Here is a 27,018-nt window from a genome sequence, read left to right as displayed (position 1 = left end):
AAAACCACAACCTATCCACCCCGTAGCCAGTGTGTCACCAACACCACAACGAATCCACCCCGTAGCCAGTGTGTCACCAAAACCACAACCTATCCACCCCGAAGCCAGTGTGTCACCAACACCACAACCTATCCACCCCGTAGCCAGTGTGTCACCAACACCACAACCAATCCACCCCGTAGGCAGTGTGTCACCAAAACCACAACCTATCCACCCCGAAGCCAGTGTGTCACCAAAACCACAACCTATCCACCCCGTAGACAGTGTGTCACCAAAACCACAACCTATCCACCCCGTAGCCAGTGTGTCACCACAACCACAACCAATCCACCCCATAGCCAGTGTGTCACCAACACCACAACCAATCCACCCCGTAGCTAGTGGGTCACCAAAACCACAATCTATCCACCCCGTAGCCAGTGTGTCACCACAACCACAACCTATCCACCCCGTAGCCAGTGTGTCACCACAACCACAACCTATCCACCCCGTAGCCAGTGTGTCACCACAACCACAACCTATCCACCCCGTAGCCAGTGTGTCACCACAACCACAACCTATCCACCCCGTAGCCAGTGTGTCACCAAAACCACAACCTATCCACCCCGTAGGCAGTGTGTCACCAAAAGCACAACCTATCCATCCCATAGCCAGTGTGTCATCAAAACCACGGAAATGGCACCCAATCAGTCAAAGATGGAAGCAACAGTTAGAGAAGCTTGCAGACATAGATGAAAGTAAAGTGATCAAAGTTGGGAGTCTTGTGTTTGTGAAAGATAATGAATTCCGCATTGCAAAGGGAAGTGATGGAACCGAGGTCTTCTTGGGGTTAAGACATGACGGCACTGAAGTTGCAGTTAAGAGAATGCCCATATTCAACTGCGATGTGCTGAAGAATGAGGAAGGATTTTTACGTCTTCCAGAGCTTGATGATCCTTCGATTGTACGATATGTCGACTATGCAGAGGATGAGCACTTTGGATACCTTGGTCTTCAGTTATGTGAATACACACTGGAAGAATACATTAAATGTAACTTCACTGAAGACAGCCTTGGTGAAATGAAGGGTCTTGCAAAGCAGTTTCTCAATAGCTTAAATGTTCTTCATTGTCAGTATCCTCAAATTCTCCACCGGGATATCAAGCCCCAGAATGTCTTGATTGGTAAGATACAGAATAGATTAAGAGCATAGCCTGCAGTTTCAGAGAATGAAACAACATACAATTCATGTAATTTCCATCAATAGTAAACACTGTTTATTGTACCAATTTGCTTTATAGATGTTAAAAATAAAGCAAGATTAGCAGATTTTGGAATAAGCCGACGATTGCAGGAAGGACGAACAACCCTCCACACAATCAATGCAGGAACGAGATGCTGGAAGGCAAAGGAGACGATACCTGCTCACAGTGATATTGCTAAAAGAAGTGCTGATATCCAGGTTAATAAAAAGGAAAATCTGACTGAGAACAATTACATAAATGAGAACAATATAAAAATGATGCAATTCATTTCCATGCTCTTTTTGTCAGGTGGCTGGGATGTTGATGTATTACATCCTATCTGGAGGACACCATCCCTTCGGTGATGACTTTAGATGTGAAACCAACATCTACGATGGAATCTACAACCTGGATCACGTTCAGGATGTGGTTGCCAAGGATCTCATCGAGAGGATGATCCATGAAGACCCAAAGAAAAGACCTAAAGTGGAAGAATGCTTGGCTCATCCCTACTTCTGGACAAACAAAACGTACTAGAAATAAGTACATTATGTTCCATTACACATACAGTAGTAGTAGTAGTAGTAGTAGTAGTAGTAGTAGTAGTAGTAGCTTTAATCAATACTTCATATCATGGCATAATCACAACCACAGCTCATTTTATTCTCTTAAGCTCTGGTTTCAACAGTGCAAATTAAATAAATAGCACATCTACAAGCTCACAACGGGTCACAACACGTTTGGAGCTTGTAGATCAGGCTAATTTGGCTATTGATTATTTTTTTCTGCCAATAATATCATGCCCCAAAAAGCACTCCAAAAGTAAACCTTTTGATCCAACAGTAAGTTTTCTACCAACATGATGTTTTCTTTTTTGCACAATATGTCTTTGTTTTGTAAATTCTTCCAGGAGAATTGATTTCCTGCAAAAGGTTGCGAATGAGAAGGAAATCGACAAGCACTATGAAAACCCTGAGCGCCACAACGTCATGGCTGTGTGGAACCAGTGTGCTGAGGAGGGACTGTTCAGCACATGGAAACACACCATGAAACACAAGGTGACTAAATCATGTTCATAATATACACATATATGTCCATTACACTAAATCTGTATAAAATACACACATATGTCCATTACACTAAATCTGTATAAAATACACATATATGTCCATTACACTAAATCTGAATAAAATACACATATATGTCCATTACACTAAATCTGTATAATATACACATATATGTCCATTACACTAAATCTGTATAATATACACATATATGTCCATTACACTAAATCTGTATAATATACACATATATGTCCATTACACTAAATCTGTATAAAATACACATATATGTCCATTACACTAAAGACATACATTAAGCAAGAACAAAAAACATGGTAATACATCATATACATACAAATAGTCATCATGAATCATATGTAAGCTAAGAACCTAACAGTGGAATATATATATATACTATATAGTGCTGTGTCTATATAAAATGCTATCTAAGTTACATGAGTTGAGCCTTTGCATATATACGCCTGTAAGGTTGTCGAGGCTAGGGCAAGTGCTACGGCCTGAAGAGGTGTGTTTTCAGACTAAATCATACGTATAATGTAGTCTATTCGACTAAATCATATGTATACTGTAGTGACTATTAGACTAAATCATATGTATACTGTAGTCTATTAGACTAAATCATATGTATACTGTAGGCCATTAGACTAAATCATGTGTATAATGTAGTCTATTAGACTAAATCATATGTATACTGTAGTCTATTAGAGTAAATCATGTGTATAATGTAGTCCATTAGACTAAATCATGTGTATAGGGGTGTAACAATGTGGTAACTGTGTATAATATGCACATATATATGTCCACATATGTGACCAGATTTTGCCTGCCATCGCGCAAACTCCAGAGGAGAAAAACTTTTTTCTTAATCCAAAATGACTTAATAGCACAGGCAGACTCTTCACATACTAGAGCATGTCTGAAATAAGTGTCAGAGCTGAAATTGACATAAATTTGAAATAAATGCTTAAACATGTAGCTAGGTGTAATGTTAGAGACCACAGAAGTGAACCTTTCAAGCCCGTTTTCTCAACTCGCTGTTTTCTGCAAGACATTACTCTATAAGCCATATCTCCAAAACTCAATTTGAAGCTATGATTCCCTGCTTTGATATGAAATGAAAAATCGAAATCAAAAGAATCCAAGGGCAGTCCCTCAGTAAAATGTATATGTCCATTAGACTAAATCATGTGGGGTTCAGGTGTGTCCATTAGACTAAATCATGTGGGGTTCAGGTGTGTCCATTAGACTAAATCATGTGGGGTTCAGGTGTGTCCATTAGAGACTAAATCATGTGGGGTTCAGGTGTGTCCATTAGACTAAATCATGTGGGGTTCAGGTGTGTCCATTAGAGACTAAATCATGTGGGGTTCAGGTGTGTCCATTAGACTAAATCATGTGGGGTTCAGGTGTGTCCATTAGAGACTAAATCATGTTGGGTTCAGGTGTGTCTTTGTGTCCATTAGAGACTAAATCATGTTGGGTTCAGGTGTGTCTTTGTGTCCATTAGAGACTAAATCATGTAGGGTTCAGGTGTGTCCATTAGAGACTAAATCATGTAGGGTTCAGGTGTGTCCATTAGGACTAAATCATGTAGGGTTCAGGTGTGTCCATTAGAGACTAAATCATGTTGGGTTCAGGTGTGTCTTTGTGTCCATTAGAGACTAAATCATGTGGGGTTCAGGTGTGTCTTTGTGTCCATTAGAGACTAAATCATGTAAGGTTCAGGTGTGTCCATTAGAGACTAAATCATGTAAGGTTCAGGTGTGTATTTGTGTCCATTAGAGACTAAATCATGTGGGGTTCAGGTGTGTCCATTAGAGACTAAATCATGTAAGGTTCAGGTGTGTCTTTGTGTCCATTAGAGACTAAATCACGTGGGGTTCAGGTGTGTCTTTGTGTCCATTAGAGACTAAATCATGTGGGGTTCAGGTGTGTCCATTAGAGACTAAATCATGTGGGGTTCAAGTGTATCCATTAGAGACTAAATCATGTGGGGTTCAGGTGTGTCCATTAGAGACTAAATCAAGTAAGGTTCAGGTGTGTCTTTGTGTTCATTAGAGACTAAATCATGTGGGGTTCAGGTGTGTATGTGTGTCCATTAGAGACTAAATCATGTGGGGTTCAGGTGTGTCCATTAGAGACTAAATCATGTGGGGTTCAGGTGTGTATGTGTGTGTGTATTAGACAACAGGTCCGTTTCATGTTGAAGTTGTGTGTTTTTCCAGTTGCCACAGGAGGTGTTTGAGGAGATGGACAACAGGAGGAAGAGGTTTCCCTACCATGATGATGTGTTTGGACTGCTGCGCTTCATACGCAATCTCCATCAGCACCAGTACGTTGAATTTGATCACAACCAAACACAAAGTGGTGCAGCTAAAAATCATTTTACTAGAAGGCTTTCTTACCTTTATTTGTAGCTGTTACGTCCCCACCAAAGAGGTCCAGGTGTTATTTTGTGCAAAAGTGCATTATTGGCTATTTCCCCTACCATAAGTCCTCAATGGGGGTTGGGTGTTTGTGCTAATTAGCTTATTTCCATCGGAAATAAGCTAATGCGGACGCATGTCGGACTAATGCCCTGTCTGAATTACATGCTGTCCCCCTTCATGGCATGTCTATGAATTGATTGCACATAGGGCCTAAATGGAAACAAGACCACAAGGACTTCTTATTGGTTCTGTGCCTTTTGAACTGAGTGTATATATGGCTGTACTCTGTCTCTGTTCAGTGGTCACTGCTGTGTGTGTTTACAGTGCTGGGGCTGCTGCTGACATTGACCTGATGGAGATGTTTCCTGCTCTCATCGTAAGTGTCTACAAGTTCACTCTGAACCAAGGCTGGAACACACGGATCACCCTGGAAGACTTCTATCCAGCAAAGTCCACAAATCACAGCCTGGACGACACCCTGGGAAAACTCTCCCTGTCGTAACTTAATGCGTTGCCCATAAGGTAGATCGTGATCTACCAGACCAGTAGATCACAAAGGCTGTGCAGGTAGAACACATGACATTCCTCGAAATATATATATATATATATATATATAACAAAAATCACAAAACTCCTCATCCCACTAAACCAAAATCGGAATATGGTGGACGTGGTGTGTGTGTCTGCTAGGATGGAGCTTACCAGCACTCCACTTGCCTCCACACGTCCACACAGACTATTCATAAGTACTCTGCCTTGGGTCTATAGGCTCATATCCAGCCCTCAATGTTTTCACATTATTGTACAGTTAATAAAATGCATTATTCAGTGTAATGCCAGCTCCGTTATTCAGGTATATTTCCATCAGGTATATATATATATATATATATATATATTTTTAGCAATGGTATAATATTTTTTTGGTGGGTAGATCTTGAAGAGCTGGACTGGTTATTCATAAAAGTAGATCTCAAGTCAAAAATATGTGTATGGCCACTGGCCACCCCTGGACCCAGCATAGATAATTGTATGACATGATTGATAGAAAGCTGCTAAATTCATATGATTGTTTACAGATGAAGAGATTGATTTAATTCAATACAGTCTATTGATATTGATTTCATTTGTACAACATTGATTGACATTGAATTGAGACTTTATTTTTGTATTAACCAAAGGGTTATAACTGGTTATATTGACCAATAGCATAAGAGAGAAAACTTATGGACGCCAAATGATGCCAAAACATAATTTCTGTACAATTTTGTGCCTTAATGAAATGTGTTGTTTTTATATAGGCTAATCTTAGAAGCACATTTATTGTCTCCACCAGGCCGAAGGCATGGGGAGAGAGTATGTTTTGCACTCCGTCCGTCCGTCCGTGTGTCGATGCCACATTTTGCACACACATTCCCTGGATGCCAACGATGAACCTCTGCCCCAAAAATTCCAGAACGGCCTGTTATAGCGCCACCAGGAGGCCGCTTTGTGCAAAACAAGTTTTTGGACAGTACACCTACAGATTTTGTCCAAACATCACGCAAATTGGTACACAGTCTCTCTAGAGCCATTCAACGAAACTGGTCTTTCAGATTTCTCAGACTCCATCCTGATTGGCTAAGATTGGCTTCCAAAGCAAGCAGGAGTGCTCAGTTTCAAACAAAATGCTGCAAATCATGAACACATCGTGTGATTTCCGTGAAATTGTGGACGCACATTCCCACTAGGGAGAGGAAGAAATGCCACATGAACATTTTCAACTCAGCCTCATGGTGGCGCTATAACTGGCAGAAAAGTGTTTTTACCTCTAACTGCACGGATCTGTGGATAACTTTGTATGCCAACTCCCTAGAGGCCAAGGAAAAACCTTTGCCTGGAATTTTTCACATCTGCTCTTTATAGCGCCACCAGGAGGCCGACATATGTAAAACACATTTTTCTAATATTACTCCTTCAGATTTTATCCAAATTTCACGCAAATCGGTACACATGCTCTCCATAGTCATGTGATCAAGACGGGTTTGTTTGATTTCTCATAATCCACCCTCATTGGCTACGATTGGCTTCTAAACTTTTCAGGAGTAGCCCGCTTTGTACCCGTTTTGTACAAATCGCCACAACTACTCAACGCAGCGTCCGATTGTGGTGAAACTGTGCATGCATATTCCCACTAGGCTTTGGAAGAAATGCCACATGACAGTTTTCAAATCAGCCTCATGGTGGCGCTACAACAGGCCAAGCCACGTCACACACACACGCATGTACGCACGCGCACACGCACACACACGTTTATATTGCTCCTAAACATTTTGCCAAACATCACACTCACACTCCTATCCTCCTGGTGGAGACCTGTGCCCAGAAGGGCACTTTTTCTAGTTGTATATGTACAGCACTGAATTAAATAAAGAATTATATCAAATCTAAATAAGGTTGTGTACAGATATCTGTATATGTCTTCACTGTCTGTCATGTAGAGCAGAATGATATGAAATATAACTAACGTTGTGTACAGATATCTCTCTGTCATGCAGATCAAAGGTTCACAGGTTGAGACCCAAAAGAGTTTGTCCCGGGACCCGTACTAGTGAAAATAGCAGATCTACAAGAGTGCAACGCGTTGCTTCGTGCAGCGTTGCACACTTGTAGATCAGCTATTTTCACTACTTCTTAATTATTTTTATTTTTATTTATTTATGGAATTTATTAGATGTGTTTGTTAGTTTGTTTTACTTTTACTTAAAAAAATATTTTGAATTTAAATGTAGGAAAATAAAATGGGATTTACTCTAGTGTTCACTCTAGTGTGACCCATAGAAATGTGTCTGTGACCCACAAATGGGTCCCGACCCACAGTTTGGGAAACACTGTGTGTCATTATGCTCTACATTAAATATGAACGCTGTCTGATGGAAACCTGCTATAGGCTACAGTACGTCAAACACATTTACTCTGATGGAAACCTGCTATAGGCTACAGTACGTCCAACATTTACTCTGATGGAAACCTGCTATAGGCTACAGTACGTCCAACACATTTACTCTGATGGAAACCTGCTATAGGCTACAGTACGTCAAACACATTTACTCTGATGGAAACCTGCTATAGGCTACAGTACGTCCAACACATTTACTCTGATGGAAACCTGCTATAGGCTACAGTACGTCCAACACATTTACTCTGATGGAAACCTGCTATAGGCTACAGTACGTCCAACATTTACTCTGATAGAAACCTGCTATAGGCTACAGTACGTCCAACACATTTACTCGGATGGAAACCTGCTATAGGCTACAGTACGTCCAACACATTTACTCTGATGGAAACCTGCTATAGGCTACAGTACGTCCAACACATTTACTCTGATAGAAACCTGCTATAGGCTACAGTACGTCCAACACATTTACTCTGATGGAAACCTGCTATAGGCTACAGTACGTCCAACACATTTACTGATAGAAACCTGCTATAGGCCTACAGTACGTCTGATATAAACCTGCTATATGCCTACAGTACGTCTGATAGAAACCTGCTATAGGCTACAGTACGTCCAACACATTTACTGATAGAAACCTGCTATAGGCCTGCAGTACGTCCAACACATTTACTCTGATGGAAACCTGCTATAGGCTACAGTACGTCCAACACATTTACTGATAGAAACCTGCTATAGGCTACAGTACGTCCAACACATTTACTGATAGAAACCTGCTATAGGCTACAGTACGTCCAACACATTTACTGATAGAAACCTGCTATAGGCTACAGTACGTCCAACACATTTACTGATAGAAACCTGCTATAGGCCTACAGTACGTCCAACACATTTACTTTTTATCATTTAAAAACAAATAAAAAATAAAATAAAATAGTGAACATAGCATATCTACCAGTGAGACACCTGAGGGCGAGAAGGGCGAGGTCGCGTGCACGCATCCGCCTCGTTGACGGCAGACTGCCGGGCGAGCGCTGGAGCTTTGGCATGGGCCCGGGGTCAGAACAACATGGAATGAATTCTGTACTGGCCATATAAGGAGCATGTCTTGAGTGTACAGGGTTTGATGAGGTCAGATCAACATAATATCATAACAGGTCAGCTCCATATATGGAGATCTAAGGGTGGCAGAGGGGACATTCTCTTGACTGTACAGGGTTTGATGAGGTCCCAGGCATAGGGCCGGGCCTTCATTTCTGGGCCTGTTGAGAACTCTAGCTTTTTATTTTATTTTTTATCTCACAGTATGTAGAATAGGTACAAGCTTTCAAACGAAAACCAGTCAATACAAGAACTGCTACGACTTGTTTACAACAGGGTCCTTCATTTCCAATTAATCAGAAAGATACCTAAGTACAGTAGTTGAGTAAATGTACTTAGTTACCTTCCACCAGTGATTATGGGTAAATGTATAAAGTCATAATAAAACATTGCAGATTATCTATTTCCTCAGTGTGGCCTGTAGTGCCATCTGCTGGCTCACACAATAATTTGAACCCAGAAATAGAAAAGAGAAATCACTGATTTTGTTCCAGTGGATGTTTTGTCTTCTATTAATAGTAAATAACTTTAGATCATCTGAGATTTATGCATTTTTACTGAATAGAAAGTCACTTCAATCAGTCAGTATTATGTTGTTGGTTATTATGGAAACTATTTCATGTTTTAAGAACAATGTCCAATTAAATTACAATTACATTTTTTACATATAGCAGACACTTGCAAGTGATAAATCAGAATATGTGAACATGAACTGTAGTCAATAAACAAGGTAAATATAGTAACGTACTAGTGGTAAATAGAATGCAGAGAACAATATAGTGCCTCAAATAAACTATAGGATAGCAGCTAAACAAGGAACCTAGTGTTTATCTAACGACCTGATATCTAAGTACCTTTCTGTACATTTGTGGTCGAGAAACAATTAGATTATTGATTAATAAACTATTAGTAAACTAGCATCTGTTGAAGGAAAAAAAAGATGTGCCAAAGCAGCAGGGATACCAGGAGAGTTCAGTTATTTAGTAGAATTATTAAAACATATATTATTAGAATATCTGAGCTGTCTGCTTTAATACAAAGTATACAGTGAAACCAACAACCATTTTTTGTTGAGCTTCTGTGAGTTTAGATGTTGTGCAGACAAGAACAGAGGAGGACACAGCAGGACACATGCAGAAACATATGACATGGAGGTACAGCAGTTGAAATTAATTAATTTACCAGTATTGTCAATCTGAAACTCTCTGACTACACACCCATCCACAAGGAAGCATACTAGGGCTTCGGAACCTACTGTTCCTAATATATGTAAACGACATGACATCAGCTTGTGACTGCAACTTGTTCCTGTTCGCAGGTGACTCAGCACTGCTGGTCTCGGACAGGAACAAACTGTAGGTTGAAAAGGCCCTCAGCTCTGAACTCGGTAGAATCTGCACCTGGCTTGCTGATAAGAAACTATCCTTACACCTGAGAAAAACTGAATCCATTCTCTTTGGATCAAATAGTAATCTCAGCAAGGCAGATGGCTTCTTGGTTAGAGTGGTTGACAATATTATCACATGAAAAGATGAAATTACCTACCTAGGTTCCATCCTGGAGGCTAATCTTTCCGGTGATAAAATGGCCACCAACGTAATCAAAAAAGTCAACCAAAGAACAAGATTCCTTTACAGGATCTTCTCACTGGTCAACAAAAACACCTTGAAGACCCTAACAGGAGCCCTCGTACAAGGTGCACCTCTTGGTACCACAGCACCTCAAAGTCTCACCCAGACTTCCCAAAACAAACTGGTCAGGCTCCTACTTGGCCCCCCGAACCCACCTCACCCCTGCCCACTTTTACAGGCTGGAATGGCTTAGGGTCGACGACAGAGTACAGCATCTTGCAATGGGTCTGGCCCACAAGATTCGATACACCACCAAGATACCCATGTACCTGTCTAAATACTTCCTTAATGTTAACAAAGTCCACACCCACAACACCAGAGGGAGTGCAACAAACCATGTGCAACCCAGATTCGGCACAAACAAGGGACTAAATTATTTTCGCTCCTATGCCACCAAAATGTGGAACGCCCTACCAACAGTCATTAAGACATGTGAATTCCTTGACTCCTTCAAAACTGCTCTCAAAGGGCACCTATGGATGGCTGCAATTCGAAACTGGCCCCGTAAAATCGGAACAGGGAATTATGACATTTTGTCCTGATATCAGATTACTTTATTGCTGTGATTCATATAATAACATGTTACAGTGAGCAGCGGTGTTTAAAGTTGCCTTTGAGGCGTCAAAGTGTCGTAATTCTACCTCCTTATGATGAAAATCCGGCTGAAAATAGTCCCACGATTTGTTATTGAGTCACAGACAAAGAGCAAAGCGGGCTAAGATCATCCATACCCCCTCGTTCACTTTGCATTGGAGTCAGTTCCCCAGAAGCCCTTGCAAGCGAGTTATAGTTTGATTTCCGGTTACGTCATGATGTCCGCGACAAAGCCGGATTTTTATAATAATATTCAAACAACGGAAAATTAAACATATAGGCCTACAACAAATAGCGGGTTTAGCAGGTTTAGCGTATTTAGCGTGGAAAGACTGGAATGGAACAAATGTCGTGTATTTGTTGGGTTATGCAGTCAATGTGTTAATTAATACTAGGGCTGTCACGATTCGCCTAACCCACGATTCAATTCAATTTTCGATGTTAAGGTCACGATTCGATACACGATTCAATGGATATTTTTAAAAACCTCCTATTTTCAGCACAACGCTGTACGATCATTAATTTAGGCTAATATTTTGATTTGTAAAGAAAAACACTTGTTTCTCTGCATTAAGTCACTTTTATTTGACGAATAACAAATGAGAATGAGAATAGCATCAACAATATAAACTTTGGGTTTTATGTCCTCACATCATTTTGAGATGTTTCTTTAATATTATGAGATAGATGACATTGTTAAGCTCTCCTCTAAGTAACTAAATAAAATAAAAAGTAAATAATAGGGCTGGGTCATGTTAATCTAATTAGAGGCCTTATAATTAATTAATCTCAATGAATCACATTTTAATCGCATATCAATATTCAATATAACAGTGAGAAACATGTTTTTCAAAGGTATGCCAGTGAATCAATGAATAGTGACTACAAAAGATTAAGCAATAAAACATTGTTTTTGAGGGGCGGCTGGGCGCTAGCCACTAGCTTTTGTTTTTGCCTCTAGTTGTTTTTGAGGGGCACTAGCTGGTAACTCCTATACTAGCCATGTTGGTTCACAGTCATGTTTCACATTAAGCCCCAATAAAGGAGCTCACTCCGGCATGCCCGGCGTTCTAAATGTAGCAGCTTCAGGGAGAGGTTCCATGGGCTGGAATGGCGTTAGCCTCCACGCTGGCTGCCTAATGTCTCGCACTGAACACAGCTTCGCGCTGCGGTCCTCGTCTAGATGCAATACATGTCGAAGCAGCCATAGCGTGGAGGCCAGCGCCAGTCCAGACTCCAGGCAGCCCCATATAGAACCCTTCAATCCGCTATTGTACACAACCATACGATATAAACAGCGATATAAACTGCTTCTTCCTTTGGCTGAATTTGGGTGTGTTGTTGTGTGCTCTGATGATAGCACCGCAATGAGCTACAACTACAAGAAGCTGGGTTGTGCTGTGCACCGGCATATAATGTCCGACGCTGACAGGCTGAAACTCGTCCTGTGAGAAACGTTCCGGGGTGAATAAACGGACAGCCGCGCATGCAATGAAATATCACGAGTCGGCTGGTGATTTCGATACAGGGCTGGACTGGGACAAAAATTCGGCCCGGGCATTTTCGCGTGAATTTGGCCCAGACCGGCCCACCACAACCAGCGCGCAGATAGGCAACATAATATTATGTGGCCCCCCCCCCTGCACTGCACCGCCGGGGGGGGTCAGGGGGGGCGCTACCCCAGAATGGCAGCACGCCCGGACCTTTCCTGGTGGCCTGCCGCCTATTGGCCTGCCTTCCTGTCAAAAAAAAAAGAAAAAAAATCATGGCGGCCCCCTACGGTCGCGGCCCACCGGGAAAATGCCCGGTATGCCCGGTGGCCAGTCCAGCCCTGTTTCGATACACTGAATCGAACGTCAATTTCGATTCGATTTCGATTCGTATCGAGAATCGTGACAGCCTTAATTAATACACCTTAGAGCTGTTGTGTGGAAATAATAAAAAAGTCCCCCCATTCTGTGTTTCCTAGAACATTAACATGGTGAAACACATCTTGATGATGTCATCAAGATGTGTTTCACCATGTTAATGATTTTTGAGTGGTGTAAACCACTCCTACAACTGGCTTTGTTAGTCTGTGCAGAAAAAATGAGCATGGTTGTTGAGTGGTGTAAACCACTCCTACAACTGGCTTTGTTAGTCTGTGCAGAAAAAATGAGCATGGTTGTTGAGTGGTGTAAACCACTCCTACAACTGGCTTTGTTAGTTGAGTGGTGTAAACCACTCCTACAACTGGCTTTGTTAGTCTGTGCAGAAAAAATGAGCATGGTTGCTATGTTCACCCTGTTCACCCGGGTGTGATTTCATTACGTCAGACATGATTTCATTACGTCAGACAGGCTATATAAGACCTTACACCACTCAGTTCACACGGGTGTGATTTTTTTCATAATTACAGTTCTATCTGTCAGGTGAAAAGAAGCGACCTGCTCACTCCTCCTCATGCATTAATTGAAGGAATCATGAACTCAGTTCGGGCCGCAATCTTTTCCCACAGTCTCTGGTATGACCTGACCCGGCCGGGGATCGAACCGCGACCTCCCAGTCCCAGGGCGGACACTCTAACCTCAAGGCCACTGAGCCGGTGTCAGCGAGTGTGCTTCCAAAGCTAATCCTCTCTAACGGGTATTAACCAAGCCAAGCCGAGCACACATGCACATAGCCATGCAGCCAGGCACCCACCCACACACACACACACACACACACACACACACACACACACACACACACACACACACACATACACATAGCACCCTGCGGAGCACCCAAATGTATATATCAATAAAAAAAGACCTAAGGACACCTATACACGTCCAAGGCACCCCGTGGTTTTGATTACAAGGACGTGTATACACGTCATTGGCATAATTAGTGTTACTTTGATTGCTGGAAGATCTCAACAGGCCTATTTGGATGTTGCTGCCATTTAACATTGCACAAAGGCCTTGTTCTGGGGCCCACAGTAAAATGTTCTCTTATAGCGAGAATCACACGCCTACATCAAAAGAAAGCTGAACTTGTCCACTTCAATTAAAAAAATACATTTTGATTTTACCATGTTCCATTCTGGAGATATTGACCTTTTTGCAACACCTGCATTTGCCTGGAAGTGGTTATCTTGAACAGCGAGCAGAGTTATGGATGGTTTAAAGTCAGAGACATTGACAGGCAGATATAAAATTTAATCCAATAAATATCCTATACATCCTATACACCGAATGAAAGCCCTGAATGTGTACTTTTACGAGGAAAACAGTAAACATTGATCCCATCTACAGTTAGACAGTAATTGGTTATTGAATGCAGCTTGTGCCCACCAGATAACTTCAGAGAAGACATGGACGTGAACTCCTCAATATTCACAAAATAAGGCCTATAGCGACATATAAATACTATATACCGTATGAAACAGAAGACTCTCTGCTTTCATAAGGAAAAAAATTGTACTGTAATAATAAAAAAATCACACCCCTGTGAAGTGAGCAGTGCAACTCTAATTCTCTACTTATTCACTACAGCTCGCTATATACGGACTGAGACAGACAGTCATGTAAAGCTTTTATTTACAGTTTGGTCTGTAAACTTCTACTGTAATAATAAAAATCACACCCCTGTGAAGTGAGCGGTGCAACTGTTCTCTACAGTTGCACCGCGCAACTGTAGAGAACAGTTGCACCGCTCACTTCACAGGGGTGTGATTTGTATTATTACAGTAGAAGTTTACAGACCAAACTGTAAATAAAAGGTTTACATGACTTTCTGTCTCAGTCCGTATATAGCGAGCTGTAGTGAATAAGTACAGAACAGTTGCAACGCTCACTTCACAGGGGTGTGATTTTTATTATTACTACAGTAGAAGTTTTTTTCTTATGAAAGCAGAGAGTCTTCTGTTTCATACGGTATATAGTATTTATATGTCGCTATAGGCCTTATTTTGTGAATATTGAGTTCGGGTCCATGTCTTCTCTGCAGTAACAGTTATATCTGGTGGGCGCAATGTGCAATGTAACCAATTTATGACAAACTGTACATGGGATCAATGTTTACTCTTTTCCTCGTAAAAGTACACATTCAGGGCTTTCATTCGGTGTATAGGATGTATAGCATATTTATTGTGTTTATTGTTATATCTGCCTGTCAATGTCTGACTATAAACCTTCATAACTCTTTGCTTTCTTAGATGATGATGATGATTGCCTCATTGTCTTGATCGCAAAACATTGGGGGGGGGGGTTCATGGGCACATTGGGCAGCAAAAGTCTTGATCCGTACGGCTATAAAAAGTCCCATTCCACCGTTCGGTTCAGAACTATAGTATAACGGTGAGACGCGTTGTCATCATCAGCTGATTTTGTTTTTCAAGCTAGTGAAGTATATTTACTAACAAGAGAACATGCCTGGGCATGCAGGTTGGAGTGATGGAGGAAAAAAAAAGATTCCCCCGGCTGTGATGTCAACGACAACGGATCACAACACCACGGTTTAGGACGCGGAAAAGTTCGTTATACATTACACCCGGGTCGATTACGTCCCCGATGCGTTCATTGCGGTCTTATCACTACAATTATAATGAATAAAAAAGCGTTACAATCACACGTCCGAGCGATCTCCGATTATGACGGTTCTGCATGGCGATACGTGATCCACCAACGGCACACTGTCTTGTCGTGGCGGCCCCTCGATACTGTGGTTAGTTCGTAGTATTGTAGGCTCGGGGATCGTTTGGTCGCTACAGTATGAAGAAGGAAACATGCATCTGTCCATGTGTGTTGCAGACGCAATGCAATGCCGATCGGTTGTTTTTTTCCGAGAGACAGAGCCAGCCAGGACAGAGCCCCCATCTCGCAAGGCTCCTCCTGCAGGAGAAACAGGAGGGGAGGGGGGAATCGAGTAGTATAGTGTTGTGTGAAAGCCAATAGCTGGAGGAAAGCCTGGTGAGGCGAGGTTAGGTGAACACCGACTGGATCATTCCATGGGCGCGCATGGGCGCGTCCATTTTAGACTGGCTTAGTGGCTTCTACACGTAAAGCGGCCCGCCCTCCTGTTTTCAGGATGGGAGGGGGGGGGGGGGGGGGGTTTGGTTTTTTTTCTGATCACGTGAGCGGGACTAAGCAACAATGATAGGGCGATGGTTCTTCATTGTCCGGGTGGGTAAAAAGATGAATGAAAGTATGCTATAAAAAAGTGATTGAAACGTATTGATACGTGATCCGCACCCGACGTTTGATTAATTGATAACGTATTGATACGCGATCCGCGTTGGGAGTGTTAAGTCATTAACATATATATTTTTTAGCAAAAAGGGTGAAGTTTCCCTTTAAGTAAAAGTCCGTAATTCAAAATTAACTAGAGTAAAAAATCTCACCTGTGTGAAGTGAGGGGTGCTATATATATATATACATATTTTATGATGTAATTATCAGACAAAATAAACATTAAACTCTGTCAATGTGAATAGCGTTTGTTTTAAGGATAAACAAACATTAAACCTGTGGAGCCCCTCAAAATGTACAACAGAACAGAGAGTCGCTGTCCCGCCCCCTACCAGGGCCCAGTCCCGCCCCCTACCAGGGCCCAATTATTCTCTGTTTTTTTTCCTCATAGACATTTCAAAAAGTATTTATTTAAAGACCTTTTAAGCCTCGTACAAAGCCAACTCTTGCCGTGACAAATCATGACAACAAACAAAAATTTTCGGGCTGAAGAAATAATTAGAAAGAAGAACACGGCAGGTTACAACAGGTTTTGTTGTTTTTCTTCTTTGTAATTATTTGTTTGGTCCAAAATATTGTGTTTATTGTCATGATTTGTCACGACTCAAGTTGGTTTCGTATGACGCTTAAAAGGTCTTTAAATAAATACTTTTTGAAATGTCTATGGGAAAAATGCATTGGGAACTATTTCCTGGGCCCTGGCGTCGTCATGAAAGGGGGCGGGACTGCAACGCTCTATTGGCATCAATTAGTACCAAACGTATGACATCATCACTCAATTATGCAGATTGTCCCATTTAAAGTTCACATCCTGGTTAGTCAAGGGGCCTTTGTTCTTCTTTGGTTGTTCACGCATTTTTTTACATGCGCGAGCAGAGCGTGCACGTACTGTAATCGGCTGCTTAGACTCAGAGCAGCAGTCGTACCCAGACAGCAGCAGAGAGCTCTAGGACTCAGAGCAGCAGTCGTACCCAGACAGCAGAGAGCTCTAGGACTCAGAGCAGCAGTTGTACCCAGACAGCAGCAGAGAGCTCTAGGACTCAGAGCAGCAGTCGTACCCAGGGTTAGGGTTAGACTCAGAGCAGCAGTCGTACCCAGGGTTAGGGTTAGACTCAGAGCAGCAGTCGTACCCAGGATTAGGCTTAGACTCAGAGCAGCAGTCGTACCCAGGGTTAGACTCAGAGCCGCAGTCGTACCCAGACAGAGAGCTCTATAGGGACTCAGAGCAGCAGTCGTAACCAGACCGCAGCAGAGAGCTCTAGGACTCAGAGCAGCAGTCGTACCCAGGGTTAGACTCAGAGCAGCAGTCGTACCCAGACATAAAGCTCTATAGGGACTCAGAGCAGCAGTCGTACCCAGACAGCAGCAGAGAGCTCTAGCACTCAGAGCAGCAGTCGTACCCAGACAGCAGCAGAGAGCTGTATAACTCAGAGCAGCAGTCGTACCCAGACAGAGAGCTGTAGGACTGAGAGCAGCAGTCGTACCCAGACAGACAGCAGAGAGCTCTATAGGGACTCAGAGCAGCAGTCGTACCCAGACAGCAGCAGAGAGCTGTATAACTCAGAGCAGCAGTCGTACCCAGACAGAGAGCTGTAGGACTGAGAGCAGCAGTCGTACCCAGACAGACAGCAGAGAGCTCTATAGGGACTCAGAGCAGCAGTCGTACCCAGACAGACAGCAGAGAGCTCTATAGGGACTCAGAGCAGCAGTCGTACCCAGACAGCAGCAGAGAGCTCTAGCACTCAGAGCAGCAGCCGTACCCAGACAGACAGCAGAGAGCTCTATAGGGACTCAGAGCAGCAGTCGTACCCAGACAGACAGCAGAGAGCTCTATAGGGACTCAGAGCAGCAGTCGTACCCAGACAGACAGCAGAGAGCTCTAGGACTCAGAGCAGCAGTCGTACCCAGACATCAGCAGAGAGCTTTAGGACTCAGAGCAGCAGTCGTACCAGCAGTGGTGAGCGCACCCCATGGCACGCTCTGCTTGCGCACAAGTAGGCCATGCATGGCCTACACTTGTGCGCAATGCGCAAGTTGGCAGCTCGACAGAGTGCATTTCTAGTTCTGGCGCCATGATTTCCTCTTGACGGCTGGGAGGGATTGTGTTGCATGCTTGCTCCTTCCACAATATCTGGCGAGACTGCCAGTAAGGTGCATGCATGCATGCCATAGAGTATATAAAGGATAGAGACCGAACTGGAGCACTAGCCCCGCCCCCAAGCTATTCATTTCGATGAAGTTGCTCAGTTGCGTTTTGAAGCACCCGGAAGACTGCCGGGAAGTACCTCCTCCGGACCTCAAATTTGAGGTCCGGGGTGACGTATGGGTGACGTAGGGAGTGATGGTCCTACGTGTCCGTGCACGGGTCCGCCTGCAGTCCTTCCTCTTACCACTAGGGCCCAGAGCTTCAACGTTGGAGCGCCTCACTGGCCCCTTGATGCCAGCCAGTCATGCATGCATGACTGGCTGGCATGCATGCATGTGTGTGAGCATGCATGTGTGTGAGCATGCACGTGTGTGAGCATGTGTGTGAGCATGCATGCATGTGTGTGAGCATGCATGCATGTGTGTGAGCATGCATGCTCACCCACTAATCACAGGCTTATAGCGTGTTTGAGTAAAGGCTATTACGCCTTATTAATCTACAGCTGGAAGGCCATGGAGAGTGTAATCCTGCCTGACACACACACACACACACACACACACACACACACACACACACACACACACACACACACACACACACACACACACACACACACACACACACACACACACACACACACACACACACACACACACACACACACACACACAGAGAGAGAGAGAGAGAGAGGTGCTGCTGGTCGCAAAGAGCCGGACGGCATTGCACTCACAGAGAAAGAGACGAGAGGAGGAAGGATAAAGCCAATAGGTGTGTGTACCAATGTTGCATGTGTGATTCTGTCTGTATGTACAGTATGTAATAGAATGAAAGTAGTAGTAGTTTATGCTTGGATTAGAGAGACATGGGGTGGGGAGGTGGGTTACATAGAAAGCAACACAATGAGTGAATGCAAAACATTGAAACACTGACTGACTGCTGTCAACTTTAGTCAAAAGTTAACCTGTCCAATATGGATGTATAACTATATCTCTCCGACAGAAAAAAGCGCAATCTTTTAAAAACAATCTTTTTAAGATAGTATTATTCCCTCAAAGTGTAAATGTAAACACAGCTCTGTTTACACCTTTATATTTAATTCCTATTTGAATTCAATATTTTATTTTTGTTTTATCTCGATTGTTTTTGTTCCACTTTTGCTTTGGCAATGTACGTTTTCTCATGCCAATAAAGCTCCCTGGAATTTGTATTGAAATTGAGACACGGACAGACAGACAGACAGACAGACAGACAGACAGACAGACAGACAGACAGACAGACAGACAGACAGACAGACAGACAGACAGACAGAGAGAGAGAGAGAGAGAGAGAGAGAGAGAGAGAGAGAGAGGGAGAGAAAGAGATAGAGAGAGAGGGGGAGAGAAAGAGAGAGAGAAAGAGAAAGAGAGAGAGAAAGAAAGAGAGAGAGATAGAGAGAGACATTCACCAGGACAGATGGGGCATTATTATTTGGGCAGAGAACGAGGAAGCATGGTCGAGTGCCCCGCCCCCTCAAGGTGCATCGTTACCACGTCGTTTATCGACGATGACATCACTTCAACACCTGTGGACACCGGGCGCTGCTCACAGGTAAGACGCTTCACGTTTAATATCCACTGGTTTGAGTATACATTAGCGGTGGTGGAAAATACTGTACTTAATACTATTTTGAGGTATTTGTACTGCTATGTATATCTCTGCTGTCGGTAGGAAACCTCATAACTCCAAAATGTTAATTTTTCAGGAAATGAAAAATATACATTTTTCAGGAAATTAAGAAAACCTCATATTTTCAAAACAAAGCAATACTGCCTCATCAAAGTTGGTGTTGTAACTTTATACATTGTCAATTACTTCCATGAGAGGGGGAGAGGTGGTGGAGTTAGTTAACCTGACTCCGCCAGATGGGGCAGCAGAGAGTAAACTGGGTTCCCCCCTCCTGCTCCCATCCAAGGACAGTCTAAGAAGGATGAGACGCGAAGACCGTACGGGCGACGCCATGTTGCTTATGGTGCTCCATGGAAGGAAAGAAACATGCGCAATGGGCTATATGCAGCCAACACTTCCGCGTTCAGCTTCCTTGGTCTCAACTGCGCATGTTTCTTTCCTTCCAAAGCAACATGGCGTCGCCCGTACGGTCTTCGCGTCTCATCCTTCTTAGACTGTCCTTGCTCCCATCTGGGAACTCTCAGGCAGACTTGATGCCCGGCCACAAAACGGCCTGGCCAATCAGAGGCGGGATCAAGGCATACACAGTGCTGCCTTGATCCCGCCTCTAGCTGCCGCTGATTGGCCAGGCCGTTTTGTACTGGTTAGGAGTTAGTTGCTTTAGCAGACATTTTGATGGTCCAATGGAGTTAAGAGTACTTTTTACTACTTTCCATTGGTTCAATATTTTCAAAACAACACACAGACATAAAGGGTGTTCAATAGCACTGATTTATGCAAAAAAAACTAAAACTTCAAAAATGGAGTTATGAGGTTTCCTCCCGACAGCTTCTTCAAAGTTGCCCACCCCTGCATGTCGACTAGACGTCATAGTTGCCCACCCCTGCATGTCGACTAGACGTCATAGTTGCCCACCCCTGCATGTCGACTAGACGTCATAGTTGCCCACCCCTGCATGTCGACTAGACGTCATAGTTGCCCACCCCTGCATGTCGACTAGACGTCATAGTTGCCCACCCCTGCATGTCGACTAGACGTCATAGTTGCCCACCCCTGCATGTCGACTAGACGTCAGTTTCCCACCCCTGCATGTCGACTAGACGTCATAGTTGCCCACCCCTGCATGTCGACTAGACGTCATAGTTGCCCACCCCTGCATGTCGACTAGACGTCATAGTTGCCCACCCCTGCATGTCGACTAGACGTCAGTTGCCCACCCCTGCATGTCGACTAGACGTCAGTTGCCCACCCCTGCATGTCGACTAGACGTCATAGTTGCCCACCCCTGCATGTCGACTAGACGTCATAGTTGCCCACCCCTGCATGTCGACTAGACGTCATAGTTGCCCACCCCTGCATGTCGACTAGACGTCATAGTTGCCCACCCCTGCATGTCGACTAGACGTCATAGTTGCCCACCCCTGCATGTCGACTAGACGTCATAGTTGCCCACCCCTGCATGTCGACTAGACGTCATAGTTGCCCACCCCTGCATGTCGACTAGACGTCATAAGATTTTGGTGGAATAACAAATGTACGGTTGATTTTGTCGACACAGCTTAGTTTTCATTTGTTTTTTGTCGGTGAAAAGAGGTATACTAGTTGAACATCTTTCGCCACCGTTTTAGTCGACGAAATCAACACTGGTTGCAAGGAAGTGAAAGTCCAGTGAGCCAGCCGGCATGCATTGTGATCGTGTGCATTGTATTTTTGAGTGGTGCAAACCACTCCAACAACCAGCTTTGTCTGTATGTTTGTGTACCTGTGTACCTGTGTACGTATCCGTGCACAGGTGAGCATGGTTACATGGTTACTATGGTCACTGACATTACGTCAGACCACAGCTGATCAGGCTATATAAGACCTTGCACCACTCAGTTCACACAGGTGTGATTTTTATAGTTACAGTAGGACGATTCACAGCCACAACATTCTTTGATCTTTTGTTTGGCTTTGAGCACGCTGCTGCTTTTTTTCTTCTCTGTTTTTGTTTTGTGCTTTGTCACATCGTCGGATGTTTTTTTCCTGGTGCTCACTTGTCACGCTGTCGCCGTGCTGTCAATCAGTAAGAAAAAGAACAACAGGGGACTGTGTGTGTGTGTGTGTGCGCGTGCGTGTAGTGCTTTTATGACTGGGCGAGGCCTCGGTGACACATCTGCCATTTTCAAACGATGTTTAAAAATGTGAAAACTTGGGGACAATGGGACGATATTCTTCATTAAGTACCATTTGTACTTTTACTCAAGTAAATCTTGAATATTGGACTTTTATACTTGTGTCAGAGTATTGTTTCCATATTGCAGTATTGATACTGTTACTTAAGTAACACAAAATTGGAGTACTTTTTGTTCTCCACCACTGCTGCTCAGTACCAGCCGAGTCACAGTGGACAAACGTCTGCCTGTCTGCGCGGCGGCAGGGGGGGGTCATCCGCTCCCCTGGCATTTTGAGGAAGTCCCAACAATGGCTCTTTGACTGCGCTGTGTCATTTGGATAGAGAGTACAGGGATGCAGCTCGTTATAATTTTTATTGCTAACGATCACCTTATCGATCAGCCTTATCGAGCTGGGTTCTTATCGAGACCACTATCGAGCATTTTATATTAATTTGTGGAAAGACGGGAGACGACAAAAAACAGAACCAATATATTTGACTAGGGCCTTCAAATACAGTACTTTTAGACCGACATGTTTGTGCCAGCTTGGATGATTCGATTTATTACTTGATCGCCTCTTGTCTTGATCGTTTAATCATGACGCCATGGACCACAATGCTAGCCTGGCTAATAAGCCAGACTCAAATCACACTGTCGTGTGGTATTTGAGTCTGGAGATGCTGTGTATGGATCTTGTTTCCCGGGGGGCGGTTTCAAACATTTTCTCTTTGACGCAATTGGTCAGAGCTACTGTCAGTCAAAGGTCTCAAGCATTGAATGTTACTGTACCAAAGCCCGCCCATATTGCATAACGTGTCCCGATTGGCCACACCTGTTCTCTGGTGTAGGAAATGGGCGTACAATTGAGCCTCTCCAGACCGTAATCCGCCGGCAGGCAATTTTTTTTTGCCAACGGCTGATTCGGTCTGGCTTATTAGCCAGGCTACCACAATGCTCCATAACAGGCTTGATAAGCCCAAAGCTCATTGATACCGGGTACTCGATAAGCTCGTTATCGGGTTTCGTCGAGTATTGGGTAATAATCACCTGCACGGAATGTCTCGTCAGAAACTGTGGTTTAATGCAAGTCAGACAGGACTTCTCTGTTTGGAAGGCCAGAACGTTTATTTTTTTTGCAACTCAGTAGACGTTCCCACATAACTTCCGGGTACGATGATGTCACACCAATTATATAGTCTCCATTTATAAAATCAAAGTCTTATTTCCGTTATTATTTCCATTGTTAGACATTCACCACCCCAGCCACAGCCTGTTCAAGCCGCTGCCGCACCCACGGCCAGGCAAGCGATTCAGGAGCATCGGGAGCAGTACTACCAGACTCTTGAACCAGCCGATTCGACTGGTATCACCCCATATAATCGGCGAAATCATTTGTTATCAGCACGTTTGAATGGGGCCAGAATGTCCATACTGGCATCCTCACCACATAGCCTGGTCAAGGTTTCCCCCTGGTGGACGTGTCATTTTGGTGCATGATGGAACTAGGAGCTACTAATATATACTATTCTCTGTCTATCAGGACGTAACTCGAACGGCGCTGAGTCGGGTCTGGTGGCCTTCGCAACGCTCGGCACGGCGACTCGCTCGGCTAGCGCCTCGCTCGGCGGTGCCTCACGTGGCTCATGGCCACCAGACACGGCGCGCCTCCGTCAGGACATCAGTGATAATGACAATGCTACAATTGCAGATAATGACATACTGAACAGTGAGGATGCCAGTATGGACATTCTGGCCCCATTCAAACTTGCTGATAACAGATGATTTCGCCGATTATATGGGGTGATACCAGTCGAATGGGGTGCTTGAACAGCTTTTACTCGTCAGCAATCAGACTGCTGAACAAGAGCTACTGTAAGTTTAGTCTGAACTGATTCGTGCTCAAATAGGGACTCTTTTTGTTATAGCCTAGTCGTACATACATGCACCCATGATGAACTTTATTTATTATGCACTCACTTTGTCATGTTATGCACTGTATGTTCTTCTCTCTCTACCTGTTAAAGGACCACTTCACCACTTTTCAACATCTCTTCATATAATTGGTCCTCACTAATGTTCATGATAAAACACCACCATTTTTCCCTGCTCAGTCTGTGTCTCATAGTCTGTGTCATCATTAGGCAGATTTTTTTTTAAACAAGATTTGTTTTAAAATATATTTCGATTTTTATTATCGTGAGAACGATGGCTTCAACTTTTGCATTGCAACGTTTCTATTAGCTTGGATTCACCATCGATGATGTCACTGGTGGACGGGTTTCTGAACTGCCCACAGCCTTCCTATGAGACACAGACTGAGTAGGAAAAAATGGTAGTATTTTATCATGAACATTAGTTAGGACCAATTATAGGAAGAGAAGTTGAAAAGTGGTGAAGTGGTCCTTTAACTGCAATATGAGCCTGCACAACCAAGTTGTTCACCCACCTTACTTGTAATGTGACAATAAAGATTGATTCTGATTCTATCTTATTTCCGTTGCATGCAGTGACAGACAAATAATTTTTGCTCCTATGCCACCAAAATGTGGAACGCCCTACCAACAGTCATTAAGACATGCAAATCCCTTGACTCCTTCAAAACCGTTCTCAAAGGGCACCTACGGACGGCTGCAATTCGAAACTGGCCCCCACGCGGTCAATGCTTAACTACCCTTCTTGGGATTTGCATGTTCTTTGCTGAACATGAACGCAAAAACATGGCATGTAATAACAATAATATTAGGCAGAGGAAAGTTAATTTGTACGTAGCACACTAATTCAAAGCACGCTTTATTAAGCATTTAAGACGTTATGACAACGCATGCAGAGCCTTTATTAAAAACACGCCACGAAAAGGACATTTGAACGACAACAAATTGAGATAAAACGGATACATTAGAAATGCAAACAGAATAGTCTTCAACTTTGCTTTAACTCATTTAGGCCTGAGGCCGAAAAAGTCTTCTAAATCCTAAAAGTTTTCTGAAAAAACCCGTTTCTGTGCTGTGGTGCTCAACCTTTTTCATGTCAAGGACCCCCAGAATTATCTGTATTTGGCTGCGGACCCCCATCTGACAATATGTTGTTCCAGGGACCCCCCTCCCAGAAGCAAAGATTTGAGTTAAAAACAATATTCAAAGATGTTCGACACATTTTCAAGATTTAAAAAAAAATAGCAGATCTACAAGCTTGTATCGCGGCACTCGGTGCCGCGCTGTGCACTTGTAGATCTGCTATTTTTTCTAAAGCATAACATACTGCTTTAAAACACCAAAAGGGGTTCCCGTCCTGAATGGGAACTGAGAGTTGTTGTAAAGTCAAGCACACCTGCAGCTTTCTGGGCGTTCCAGATATTTGTAATGAATACACTTTGGCCTAAAGAGCTTGAAGTGTTCTGTTTTCACAGAGCTGTGGAAAAAGAGACCTTTGTCATTTCAAAGTTAGTGCCTTGTAACCATAATCTCAGCTGAGGTGTTTTCTGTGAATGTTTAATTTTCTCTCTCTCTCTCTCTCTCTCTCTCTCTCTGGTTGGCAGTGCAGGCGGCTCGCCCCCGGAAGGTGTATCGTTGAACAGGTGAAGCTGAACTGCAGGCTTCTTCATTAGTAACTCATTCAGCTGGCAACTCCCCAGAGAGAGAGAGAGAGAGAGAGAGAGAGAGAGAGAGAGCGAGAGACCTACAAGACAACACTGTCTGCCGCTGCCTCCAAACTAAATGGAGTTTACCGTACTACTACACTGCTGGGGATTCTGCTGCTGAGAGAGAGAGAGAGATATATATATATATAGAGAGAGAGAGAGATATTATGTATTCTGTGCACAGAGGTGGACATTAACCGAGTACTTGAGCACTGTACCTAAGTACAGATTCTGAGGATCTGAGGATTATTTTTTTTAATGTTTTTGTAACTTGGATACAATACAAATATTTTACATTTCTAGGAAGGATACAAAGTACTTTTGGTTGGCTGTTTTTTCCCCCCCTGCATGCAGCAGCATGGAACATGGATACGACATGGAACTCGGACACCTCGCTGAGCCTTACTTATTTCTACACTTCTTAGTATACAAAATAATTAGACGTGATGTTAGTCTATTAATGACACTAGTTTAAGGTGTCTGTGTTGTTACATCTTGTCCTTTGTTTTTATCTGTGTTTCTGCAGACTTTAAATTGTATATAACGTCGTGGTTTCTCTGAAACAAGAGTTACAAAGTCCTACAAAGTCATTGTGAAAACATTACAGCAATTCATTGATATTAAGAAATGTACTTGCTTTAAGTATTTTTGATGCCAAGCATGTACTTACTACTTTCTTTGTTTAACCCTTACTTGAGTAACACTGTGACTGAGCTACTTTTACTTGTAGTAGAGTACATTTGACCAGGAGTGTCTGTACTCTTAAGTACTGCATGGGTCGAGTACTTCGTCCACGTCCAGTCATGATGTCATGTGGTTTGTGATTATCACAGCCTGCTGTGCAGGACCTAAACTGAACGTTACTTTGATTGCATCAATTTTTTATTTAGTTATTTTTTTGCAGGCATTGATTATTTTATTTTTGGGGGAGATGGATTCTGTCGCCGTTACAATGCCCTATAGACCCCTGGGAGATGGAGTCTGTCCCCGTTACAACGTGCTAGACTTCTGGGAGATGGACTGCTGAGGTGGAGCGCCGGCTCACACCTACCATCAGCTCCCAGTTACTCCCCGCACGACTTCAAGCCGTGCTCCTCACTTGACGAGTTGGCGGTGCCCGGGATCGAACCCATAAACTTGTGGTGCAAAGACGAGAGCTCTACCGACTGAACTATACCCGGACACAAAGAGGGCTGAAAAGCACAT

At 43.4% G+C, this 27,018-nt stretch overlaps 1 protein-coding gene across 1 annotated transcript; it reads left to right on the top strand.

Annotated features, from left to right (window-relative positions):
- Positions 1–1,338: 1,338 nt before the first annotated feature.
- LOC306935171 (uncharacterized protein) lies at positions 1,339–5,302 on the top strand. The gene is made up of 5 exons (XM_079518084.1): positions 1,339–1,441; positions 1,533–1,753; positions 2,134–2,281; positions 4,531–4,637; positions 5,059–5,302. The coding sequence occupies exons 2-5, from the start codon at positions 1,542–1,544 to the stop codon at positions 5,234–5,236; spliced, it is 645 nt and encodes a 214-aa protein (XP_079374210.1). The 5' UTR covers positions 1,339–1,441; positions 1,533–1,541; the 3' UTR covers positions 5,237–5,302.
- The last annotated feature ends 21,716 nt before the right edge of the window (positions 5,303–27,018 follow it).

Source organism: Electrona antarctica (assembly GCF_951216825.1).
Source record: "Electrona antarctica genome assembly, chromosome: 13".
NCBI lineage: Eukaryota > Metazoa > Chordata > Actinopteri > Myctophiformes > Myctophidae > Electrona > Electrona antarctica.
The sequence above is the reverse complement of the archived record's forward strand: the minus strand, read 5'-3'. Positions and strand labels throughout refer to the sequence as shown.